The following is a 12,833-nucleotide window of genomic DNA, read 5'->3' as shown; positions in this document are numbered from 1 at the left end:
TTTGTTGCATCTCTTCCCATGAGTCAGCGCACAAACAAGGAAACACCCAGCACCAAATACTAGCTACCTGATTTTTACTTTTAAACACAGAAATACCAAGAACTCTCCTATTCAGTTAACAAGTACGTATGTTTCTCCCCAAGGTATGACTCTTAACCTGGATATACATGGTATCCCCAAGAATAGAAAGCACCTCTGCAGAGTACCATTTTTTGCATTTATCTGATAGAAACAGTAATTCCCAGTACAGATATCCTAATGTGGGTTGCTGAAATGCTTCACAATAAGAAAACTGGTATCCCTATCACAGCCTGCTTCCAATATTAAAGTAGGACTGACTTTGCATTGGGTAAAATGTAAAGCATCAGCATCTACATTGGGTAGGTGCTGATTGCTTATTACTCAAGTCTGTATGGAGCTGTGAGCCCAAGTACAACATCTGAGGCTCTGCAAGTGTGTCACCAAAACACAGGTGATTCAGCGACACTTTCAGCATTAATAGTACCACACTGATTTCCTCAAGGCATTGCGCACCTTCAGTTACCACACGAACTGATGGAAGTTGAGTGGTTGGAAACATGCAGTAAATGGTTCAGTGCTTTCAAAGATGAAAACTGTTACTGTTGCTGCTGCAGCCATCATTACAATCCTAATGAGACTTTGTGGAGCTTCAGAGTGCTGTTTGTCCAGTTTCAAGAAACAGATTCACTTTAAGGAAAAATGTACATTTAATTAACGGCTAGAGTGATGGCTTAATGACTTAAAGCCATCCAACCAAACAGCTAATGCTAATTCCTTGAGAAATTATTAATTCTGATGTGCAAGAAAATACGTACCTTTTCATTTCCTCCATGGTAACTTCTAATCTCTCAGCATTAAGCACTCCTCAAATGAAATATTTTTTTCCAGAAGTAAATTAATACTCCTCTTTGCAGTATGTATTAGAAGCACGTATTGGGAAGTTCCCTAAAAAAGTGATTTATTGCAACAGCACACTGCTACTTTAAATAACTGTCTCAATCATATTTTATGCTAATAAAACCTTGAAAATGAATTAAAGCATAGAGAAGCACACACTTACAACAGGCTAGTGGGACTGTCACACCTTGTCTTCAGAAACCTGGATGAGTGAAATGGATTGGTAGTTTCATCCATACTACGCATTTGTTCACCACCTCGAAAATGCAAATCCCGTATGATATAAAAGAATTGACGGTTTCTGCTCAGAAGATGGTTTCTCTCTCATAGAATGAATGGCATACCCCATCAGAGTTCAGCTGCACTGAGACAGATCAGTGCCAGGAAGCCTCCCTATTGTTTCCCTCTATTTCAAACAAGCAAGTACAATACCTAAAAAAGCATCTGCTTTAGCAGGTTACAGTGGAAGGAAAATAGTGTAAAGTTTTAATCAAAACCTAAACCTTTAGGCAAGTGCAATCACTTTCTTTCATTTGTAGATATCCAATTCGCCAAGCTAAATTTCACAGCAAAACAGAACAAAAATATTCAAAAACATGACAAGATTGGTATAATAGAATTCACGTTCTTCACCAGCTCTTGCAAATTTAACATAACTAAACTAATTGAATTCAAAGACTGGGTAGAAGAGATTTTATGTCTTTTCCTCAATTCACAATGGTACAGAAACCCAAAGCCAGTATTATGTGCAGTTTTATTAAACTTTATAGAACACATTATATTTACTTTTTCTCATTTTTAAAGAATAATCACCTAAAAAAAAAAATCAAACTTTTTTTAAACAAATGCCAAAGTCTAATGAAGCAAGCAGTCTTACTGAAGATTATGTAGATGATGTTGCCAAGCACAGTGAATGTGACAGCTCATCTATCAGAAAACAAAGGGGTTTATGCATCTAAACTAAATAGAAGCTTTTGGAACAGCATGGAGAGTAGTTGATAGAACTTTACTTATTATAATATAAATAACTAGGAAAGTAAGATCTTATTTGTTTTTCAATGAAGGCAGAAATATTAAAAGAAGATGGCACAGTTTGTTATGCAAGCTATGTATTTGACAATAGCTTCTACCCCAATGCCTTGAAGCGTATGGCAACTGCTAAAATTCCCACTTTATTTAGTAAAAATGCAGTTTCCTGTATATGTACTACCTATTCTTTGAACAAACTGCTCAGTTAATGGTGATTTTTATTTTCTGCGTAATCCACCAACGAAGTAAGCCACAGCTCCAAAGGTCTGCTGGGATGAGACAGTATTATAATTAATTGACAGACAACCTGACACTCAACACAAGATTGAGAGTGGATCTGTCTGCATTTAAATACTCTTCATTCTTGTGATATCTAACAAAGCAAGAGAACCATCCATATGAGCAAATCATAATTAAGGTACAGTTAACGTGTACAGCTTTAACCGGTCAAGCAATGTGCTACTTAATGTTAACCCTTTTCGCAACACCAATTTTTATGCACAGATTATTAAATAGAGCAGAGCACTAGATGCATGCATAAAATATTCTGTCTTGATGGAGAACTGAATCTTGCATAAATAAAAGCAGTTCTTTCTCTGTGTTTCTCAAAGCGTTTTTCCTACTAGTGTTACAAAGAACAGGAGCTTCATTCCCAGCACCACAAATATACCCTTCTACATTATCTGGAAGCAAACCTTTATTGTTCATCAAAGTTCCCAATACAATAACATTGTTAAGGTTTTTAAGAACACCCAGGATTCACAAATACAACATAAAACCTTCAAGAAGAGTAAGATGGGTTCTTATTTTGACACTTACTAAGCCAAATCATATTCCACCAGCTGGCAGCAAACATGTCACCAAGCATTTATGGACATTCAGACCTGCTGAGTCTGAGATCTTAAAACTCTAGATTAGAGAAACTGGTGTGACAAAATGTATCTCAAAGCACAGCAGAGATTCATCCCTTTCCTAACCCCATAATATCCAAATATACATTCACTCTGGGGTGAGTTCACCACTGAAGAAGTTCCCATGACACTATGTCTTAAGGAGTAATTTCAGGGACGTGCTATATTTGGAACCCCTAAAGACAAAGAACACTTTAAGAGGAAGAACAGGAGAGAGAGAGTATTTTAGTACTACAAAACTAAAAAGCTGGAATACACAGAGTAAGGAAAGATGCACACACAGCCTCCAGAGGACGAATAAACATTTAACATAATACCAAAGGAAATAGTAAGCATCCCTCCCCCCCCTTTTTTCCCCCCCTCTTTTTTATAAGCCCAGATGCAACCGCCCCTCTCCTCCTCCTCTTCGTGTCTGAGATTTCTTTCAATTTTACTGCTAGCAAGACAAACACAGTTTGCATAGAGACAACTATGTAATTACAGCAAGGGAAAGTTGCATGGTCCACCGACTACAAAACACCACAAAATTCACAGTAATAAAAGTTCAGGGGCTTAACTATTCATTTATTTAAATGTATCCCGTTTTTTCTGGTCAAATCAACAGATTTTAATTGGTGCTTTCAAATGCAGCAGTCTATGAAAATGACAAAAATATTACTAGAAACAAAGCAAATACATGCCCTACAGGCCTTTTAATTCCTGAAATCATGCTGCCCTTTTATTTGTCGTTGAAGAACGTGTGCATATTATTCCTTTTTAAACGCATTTCAAATCAGCTTACACTCTAGCTTATTCAAAACTTGAGCTTATGCACAACGCTCAAACACGTTTGGTGGACTCAGAGGAAAAAAGAACAATATGGAAAAAAGAAAAGTGAATTAGTAATTTTACTGTAATACTATCTATGTGCTGTGTCAGGGCACATTTGAGGAAGCCATCTGTAGGGTATCAGCTTCAATGAGGTTAAGAAACATAAACACCCAGCTGACATGAAAAATCAAAGCAAAAGAGCAAAGTAATACTATTGCGACTCGTGGTACACTTGGCACACCTTATGCATTTAGAGACACTGCCGCCATGCAGACTCCATCTCAATGGTTGATGTATCACTCAAATGTCCTGAATTAATAACGGAGATAAAGCCGTGGCATATGGTATGGTTTGAGACAGACTCATTTTGACAGGTGACAAAGACGACTACTCATCTCGTCATGTGAAATTAAGCACTTACGGGAATGGCAGGTGTGAACTGCCTCCTTCATACAGATTTGGAAGCGTCCCATCACTCACAGAAAGTGCTGTACTAAAATCCCAGACAACTCTGGAAGTACAGTTAGCGTTAAATCTGCAAGGGAGGTAAGCTAAGACTGACTTGCGAGCCCCTGCCCTTTTACAGTCTGGATGATCTGTGTTCCCTTTCGATTTGGACAGAGCCCCAGATACTGAACAAGAAAATGAAGTTAAAAACCAAAGGAAAAGTGAAGTATATTCAAGGCAAAAATTAGTCTCTAACGCTATGCCGCTAACATTAATTCATTTCAACCTGCTATACATTTGGCCTCATTTTTTACTTTTCGGACTAACCGTTTGTCTACTACTACTGTTTTAATGGATTTTTCCCAACCCTCCCTCTCCATCAGTCACTGCAAGTAGATGTAAACCACTGTCTCACTAGAGCACTAGCCAATAACTCCATAATATGATTGTAGAATAAATGCCTGGAGGTTACTCCTAAAGCAGGATGTATACCTTATGTCACTTTTGGTACATGTTGACACTATAAGACGATAACATCTTTGCTATATCTGGCAGTCTGTGTAATTCGAACAGTAGCTCTGTGCAAATACATATAGCTAAGAGTACACAAGGTAACTGTACACATGTGCATTCACTGCAGGTTTTGCTAGGACTATAAAATGGATCCTAATACTAACCTTTTCCTTCACCTTTAACATTTTATAAAATAAAAAAAATTCTTAGCTAAAACATTTTTCCCTGACCAAAGTTCACGTCTGTTTAGTAAAATTTTCTGCCATGTACATAAAATCCCAAGTTTTCCTCAATGCCACGTGGCATCAACATATTAAGAGAGGACAGATACTGGACAAGGGCACGTATCTCAAAATCTCAGTTTGAGACCAAACTTCAAATAAGCAAGCTATATGCTTCATGACGTATATGTTCAAACAGACTGCTAAGACACTGAGCGTGCACTTTGGAAAACGCAATACTATCTCCCTTGCTTGGCCAGATTTTCTCTGAGAGGAAAACTGAGGATGTCTTCTGCAGCTAAACTGCAAACTCCAACTTCTTTCTCAGTCTTAGTACCACGATTAAGAGAAACAATGCTGGGGGTCTCATGTCCTTCAGTTTCCTTAAACACACCAAATAACCCTCTCTGTCATACCAACAAACCTTACGCAGGAGAACTCCGTCAGACTAGCATTGGCTGTGTTCACATTAATATGCCGGTTGAAAGCAGCAGTGAAATTGTAAAGTGCAATTTCCCATGCTTCCTTCCCAGCCGTGGGTTTGTTCAGTCTGCAGGGTGACTTTGGGGTGGGCAAACTAAATTCACTTCCGAGGAAATCAGAGCAGTGTCCATACTCCAGGTTCACAGCAAATGTGCTCCAAATCCTTGGTGGGAACAGAGGGATTCAAACCAATGATCTGCCTTTGAAACAGCTTTGGACCACGGGTAGTGGGAAAGTTTAGTTAAGGGGATTAGATTTATTTTGAAGTAAAGACTCCAAAATGCAGATAATGTAGACATAGTGGCTTCATTATCAAATTCTGCAATTTCCTGATCTGCTCTTATTGCTTCATACTACTCACTAATGTAAGCGCAGACATCATCTGCAGCTGAAGAAAACAGCAGATAAAAAATTTAGTATTTTAGATTTTACCCGGAAAAATTGTGACAAAGGTTCTTTTTCTAATGACCTAGGCTCAGTATGCAGCATATCAAAAAGTGTTTAATATTTTGCATGACTATAAAACACTGCATGGTTCCAAATAATTCTTTCTTTATGAACCAGAAGGCCCAACTGAATGCAGAATTTATCATTTGAAAACATATGGTTGCTTCTCATCACAGAACTGTTCATGCTACATTATCTGTAAGTACATAAGGCACTATTACCACCATATTTACTGAATAAAAACCAAAGTACTAAATTGTCAGACTGCACCACACAAGTATAATGATGATTTTCATGAGCTTAATGGCCTCCCATGAAATGACACACATCTTTAAGGACAGAACGGCATTTACCTGACTAGTATCTGAAGGCACTGGCTATGCTCAGTATTTAAGATCATGTGAAAACTTAAACTGACCCCCTACCTATAATAAACCTGAGTTTGAATGACCGCTGGCCCAGGCCCCAAAATCTACCAAGCCTTCCAGCATGAGAGCCTCAAGGCCAGTTACGAGCACCCGCAGCTTTCCTTTGCCCCTTCCTCTGCTCTAGTCCCGCCACTCCTGACCCAAGGGAAGCTCTCCTCCTCCTTCTTGTCATCCTCCCCTTGTGCCGGCCTCCAGCATCAGTGGAACAGCAGAGCTGTTGGCTGGCGATTCTTAGTGGATACTAAAAGACTGATTCCCAGATACAAAGGCAGATGAAACACTCCCGAGATGAGTGGCATTTTCTGTTCCTCCATTTTTACTTCCAGGGAACCTGTGAGTGTGGGCACTATATTAATGAGTCAGAAGACTCACAGGGCCAAAGCCCAGCCACAGACCTCACGGCACAGTACAAAGGAAACGCTGCTGACAGCTTAAACAGATCTCTGGCCATAATCCCATCCACTGTACACTTTCTAAGCAGACAATATCTCAGAGTATGTTTATGAAAAAAAATTTTTGAGGAAAAAAGTAAGAACCTGTAATCACTTTTTGGCACTTGCAAATAAATTTCAATCTATAAGCAGTTTATCAAGCAGCTTATCAAAAAGTGGGCTAAGTATCTTTTAATGAGGGAGGAAGCTATTCCACCTATATACAGAAAATAAATGCAGTATGAAAAAGTCATGTTATTTTAGTCAGTGGATATAATCTATTTTCCTGAGAACTATCAAGACACTAATTAATATGTAACTGAAGTACCTCACGTCTAGCTACATCTTAAAAGATCCATCTGAGCAACACAAACAATATAAGCTGGGCATATTTCAAAGGACTGAGGTGTGGGGCAAAGGGAGCACAACCTAACACTCAAGATACCTCCCCTAGGTGGATGACTCTACACACTGCTAGAACAGTACGTGCAACTTAGGCTTCAATTGTATATAAAGTGATACATTTTTAAATTTTTAGTCCTTTATTCAGTATCCATAGGTGCAACTTTTTCCTCATTCATTGAGGACATTAGCATTGTCACTGTGGTCTTAGGCATTCTTGCTGCTACTGCAGCTGCGCCATCTACAACTCACGGTATTAATCTGCACATCCCTGTTCTTTTTATTTCCAATCTCCTCCCATTCTGACAGTTGAAAGGTACAGAAACTCCAGCAAAGAGTAAAAGAAACCTGCAAATTCTAAGCACACAATCAAGCCAGTGACTTGATGCTTTGAATGACAAGAGATTAAAATACATGGCTATTTGAAGAAAAACAGATATTTGTGAAATGTTTTAAAAACTCATATTTAAGTACAAAACCAGTTCTAATGATAGAGGAGTTCATGCAATACTACAAATCAGTATTTAAAAAAATGTACATGTACATGTTGCTTTTAGGCTGATTCTCTAGGGAAGCTCTGTCCAGATCTTAAAACTAATTTATGCTTTTACATGACTGCTGTTGCTCTATGTCACTTATCAGACGTGTTCATTACTAAAGGGAAACAAAACCTTGCCTAGCAGTTCCATATGTACAGTTGTATGCAATTGCTGAAAATTTCTGATTTTTAAAAAAGATACACAATTGGAACAACTTTTTCCTTTTCACTGGATATAAAAAGTGACACACATTTTCCCATGTATATTTTTTTTCACAGAAATCCAAACATCACCCTAGTTAGCAACATGACTTCTAACAAAGTAAATTAATAAAATGCAGCAACTTTTAAAACAATTAATGAAAGATGTTTGCAACCAATAATACAGCTTCATACCTTTCTTAGGAGATAACAGAACTACATCTGGATTTTATCCTAATCAACTGACATGAAGGTTAATCAACTTCTCATTTCATTTATTTTGTTTTTTAAACAAATCATAGTTTTACCGTTTCCTCAACCAGAAAGTTAAAAGCACATTCCCCATAAAAAGTTTATTTTGTCTGGTGGAAATGTATACAGGAGACTGCCAACATTCCCTAGTGATCTTTCAGATAGAAGTCTGGTAAGCTTGGAAGAGGGGACTAGACAAAAATGCAGAAGGTAAAAAAATTTTTTACAAATTTAGTTTGACAAATCATCAAAATTATTTCACCAAATTACAAGCTCAGAAATACTTGGTCATACATGAAACACAGAAATGTGATTAAATAATCCTGAAAAAAATCATATAAACTGGAAATTGTATGAAACACTGAAAAGGACAAGCAACAGCAGATGTTGCTATTGTACAAAAAGGCTGGTGTACACATAACACGTTCTGCACAGCAACGTTCAAGATACACATTTTCAATAGGCTTTCATGAATTCCTCTCGCTCTGCCATCACACTTAGAGATCCATTTTTAAAGAGATTACTTTTCCTGAATATGAGTCACGTCAAAGAGAGTCCTACCTACAGCACTTTCTAGAAAATTTAGAAACAGGAACATTAGAGATCATAAATCAAAACCACTCACAGATTTGTGACATGCTCACACTCACTAAGATGGCTACTGATTGAAGGAAAGCAATATACTTTCCACCTTGCTCAGACTGTATCAAATTAAGACTACTACAGTGCCCCTTAGCTGGGCAGAGCAGTTTGTTATTTCCAGCAACTGACTATTTAAAAAAAAAAAAAAAAAAAAAAAAAGGCTTCTGAGAGTACTCATAAGATGAGCAGCAGTGACAAAAGCGGCAGTCTATGCCAAAACACTTTTAATAATGTGAGTTAAAAATGAAAGCAAAAACACTAACTGTGAAAATTGCTAAAAGCTTGATTTGCTTTCGTGCAAGATGCTGAAAAATGTTAAAATAAAAAAAGAGGAAAAACTTGTGACAGATATGAGTTCGAGACAGACTGCAAAGCTCTAAGAAAGACAACTAAACCACTTTCTAAAGATTTCTGTTCAGTGTGTTGTTAAGACTCTATCTTAGTGAAGCGTATGTTAAGCCAAAGAATAAAATAACAGCCTAGAAAATTTATTCCAGTTTCCTGCAGCTTGTATTCTTTAGATGGTAAAGTGAAAAACTGCTTATTCCTATCAAGATGAGATTCCTCTAGCCCATGCACTTCGATAGGGAAAGGTGCAGTTATGGCACTCTGGTGAGAAAATACTGTCCTTGACATCTTAAGAAAACCTAAGTGCAACTATTAATTCTATAATATCTTTGGGAAAGCAGCATGGACACCAGCTGTTTATCTGGATATTGCCGATGCACACGTTTACAAAATTTACCTTAAGCTATATCCTTCCCTGCTTTTCCCTCCTCTTTAAAGTTAGGTTCTTTCTATAAACAGTTCCTATGAATTTCAATACATTCATTTGGTGACAGAATCCAACCAAACCAAGCGATCTTTGAGACAAAACTCTCACTTCCTGCTCTGCATACACACGTTATTCTTTCAAATTCACATTGTTGTACACTCTGTTGCTTCTAATCTCATTGATCTACTTTTTTACATTTTTTTTAAACACAGATATACACTTAGAATTTCCATTTCTTATTATGGAAGTTCTACACACTCTCAGAATAGCATCTGACATAGGATAATGAATAAGTCGTTGAGTGAGACCAGCATATAGTATTTCTGGAAATATTCATCTGGGGTGTAGCAGGAAGACAAATTCAATCCCATAGTCCATTGCCTGCTAATGACATTTCCTTTAGTTCTTGAAAACACTAGACATACACACAAATGCAACATCGCTATAATAAAGCTCCACAGGTCAGAGACCTCAGTAATATTATCATTCCAAAATGATTTGAATATCTTATTATCTCAATAACTTGCTGTGTCAGGCAAATGGCTTAACACTATTAGTCTAATTCTATAAATTTACTTGAAGTCCATAATTTTTTTAAGCTACTGCTTAAAATGAAACTCACTATACACAAGGTTCCATGCTGACTCGCTCAATGAACGTCTATGCCGGCATATAAATGATTCTCTTTTCTTCCTTACCTCCAGATGCTCTAAAATATAGGGAGGGTTTGTCATGCCAAGCCTCAGCATAGCTCCCTCAGGAATAGCTTCAACCAGCTTCCACAGAAGCGTAGGGAGGTCTGTGCCAATGTCTCTGCCATAAGCCCCTGTGTCTTCACTGGTCAGCCATATCTCACAAACACCCTCTGTGGATAAAAGAAAGAGATAATTAACAAATCTGTTTTAGAGCTGTTTATTTTATCATACAGCTGCTCACTCTTTTTAATGCAGTATTTCACAAGGCTATTATGCAGCCAGACTGGGTATTCAATTGCAAGGGGGAGGGAAGGAGGAGGAAGGCTTATCCCATGGGTAGCAGTGGGTTATTAAGTTCATTTTATGAGCACAAAAGTGCTACAACAATGCTGTAAATTATCATTGCTGTGGAGTGATTAACATTCACAGTCAATGACTAATTCTGTACTGCCTCTACAGCAAGTCAGTCAAGTCTAGTACTCTGCTCTATTTTTTTTTGAGCCTAATTCATTAAATACTGCAAGCGACATTACCCAAGCAAAGAGTTTGCATTAATGGTTGTTACTAGTAGTTAACTTATTAACTGGTAAGCTTCCAATAAGCAAAAATAGCTCTAAAGTGCAGTGGGATAACTATTAAAAACTTGTATTCTTTAAATGATACAATTAGCAATGCAATATCAAGGTTGTATTGAAAAGGTTAGTCACCACTGCATGACTGAGTGATAGTGTTGGAAAACCTGCTTCCTGGCAGCTAACACTTTATTTTCCATCAATCAGGACCTTAGGAAGTAGTATATTTGATTTGTATTGTAAAGAGTAGTGACCTTGAACACTGATATTTGGTAATAATATCCTCCTGCTCAAAGAAGGGGAAGATTGCACCACCCTTTAATAATAGTTGAAAGCAATGAGGTTTCACGCAGCCACTTCTATCAGTCTGCCCAGCTTCCATCCTTTTTGCAATGCAACCCATCTCCCCCTCCTCACCACCCCAAAGCAAGAAATAAGCCATCAAAAACAGGGTGGCTGGGAGGAAGAGTCCTGTGATCCCCAGTGAGATAAGATACTATTAACTCAGTGAAGAGCTAGATTTCTAATACCGATGATGGATCAGTAAAGAAAACATCCAAACACTAGAAGGTGCATAATTCATCAAAGCACTCTTGGGACCAGCAGAGAATGTATCACAAAATGCAAATATTTATATTACAAGTATATACTTAAGATGAGGAAAACAAACACGTACACAGACTTTAATCACATAAAAAGTAATAAATATAGAAAACCAGGAATTTTACAAAAACGTAACCTCAAGACTGCCACTCAAACTCACACTATAACAATAAAGGCAGACAGCAGGCTATACTGAGCATCGAAGTTAATTCTGTTTGTTCAGAAAGGTTTTCAAGGTCATTTATTATTTAGAACTAAGAATACTTAAAAATTAAAGGTAAACCAAGAAACTCATCACTTCTTAAGTTTTGCTTCAAGAATAACTCAGCGAGAGAGACGTATAATTCTGTTCTTGTAAGAAGCCTGGTTGAAAGTATTCCCGAAGTACTGCTCTTTGGTTATCCAGCTTGCAGTCACAACTTTGTAGTCACACTCAAACTGAGTTCCCCCATGCCTGATCAGGTATGCAGAATTTGCTAGCAGTATACAATCACACCTTGGATTCCACTGCAGTTGCTAATGTTTTTGGAATTCATGTCACCACAGGTAGTACCACACTATGAAACATACTCTAGGGTTTGCCGCCTGCCCTACATTTTCCTAAGATATGGAAAATAGAAGTGAATTACATGTGTTACTTTTTAAAAATAAGAGAAACAAAGGATCTAAATGACGGCTAATGTCCTGTTGGGTTTTTTTATATCAGTCTCCAATAGCCATTAGAATACTGCAAAACAGTAATTTACTTGCTGAGTTTCTACTGAAACAGAGTAATTCTCATTTTTAAGCTTTCAATCTAAATAGTTGCATGGGTTTGGGGTTTGTTTTTTTGTTTTTTTTTTTCATGAAAATGGCTAATGGAATACTGCCTCACAGTTACCAGATGAACATTGAGGAAAAAAAAATAAATCACTGGCTAGGAATGGAAATAACATTCCTGTGGAAAACAACAGTGAGCTTTTAAAGCTGCATAGGTGGGGACCATTAGCCCCCTGGTGGGCTGAAACTTCAAATTAAATCACATGAAGAGGATGCAGCTGTAATAGTAAATCAGCAACAACAGGAATAACTGTCTCATCTGCTCTCCAATCAGGGTGTTGAACAACAAGCAATGGGAATAATTCATGCTGAGAGCGCCAAGGATGTAGTCTTAATATGGGGGGGATGGGGACAGACACCTGTATTTTAGGAGAAAGTTCATGTCCCAGTTTCAGGCAGACAAAATGGATCTTCGAATACTGAAAGCTGGTATGAGTGCTAAGTGTTTACAAGCAGGTAAATCAACTTTGTACACAACTGTGTGTGATAGAGGTTTGATGTCAACTGTTGTTAGGCTGTTTATTCTAGCCCTTTGCATCCTGAGTTTAGACTCCTAAACTTACACTGGGTCAGAGGAGAAAACAACAGACCTCCCAAACAGTATTAAAGTGAACCAACACTTCCTATTTTCACTCAACCCCCTTCCCCTCCAAACTCCATCCCTATGTAGGAACCTATTTGAATCCACTGTTTAAT

At 37.7% G+C, this 12,833-nt stretch overlaps 1 protein-coding gene across 1 annotated transcript in view; it reads right to left on the bottom strand.

Moving 5' to 3' along the window:
- CDKAL1 (CDKAL1 threonylcarbamoyladenosine tRNA methylthiotransferase) overlaps nucleotides 1-12,833 on the bottom strand; it is a 440,703-nt gene that overhangs the window by 153,996 nt on the left and 273,874 nt on the right. The window contains exon 10 of the mRNA XM_076330630.1: nucleotides 10,147-10,313. Coding sequence (XP_076186745.1) covers nucleotides 10,147-10,313 — 167 coding nt within the window. The remainder of the gene's footprint in view (nucleotides 1-10,146; nucleotides 10,314-12,833) is intronic.

The sequence above is a fragment of the Aptenodytes patagonicus genome, chromosome 2, assembly GCF_965638725.1.
Source record: "Aptenodytes patagonicus chromosome 2, bAptPat1.pri.cur, whole genome shotgun sequence".
Taxonomy (NCBI): Eukaryota; Metazoa; Chordata; class Aves; order Sphenisciformes; family Spheniscidae; genus Aptenodytes; species Aptenodytes patagonicus.
The sequence above is the reverse complement of the archived record's forward strand: the minus strand, read 5'-3'. Positions and strand labels throughout refer to the sequence as shown.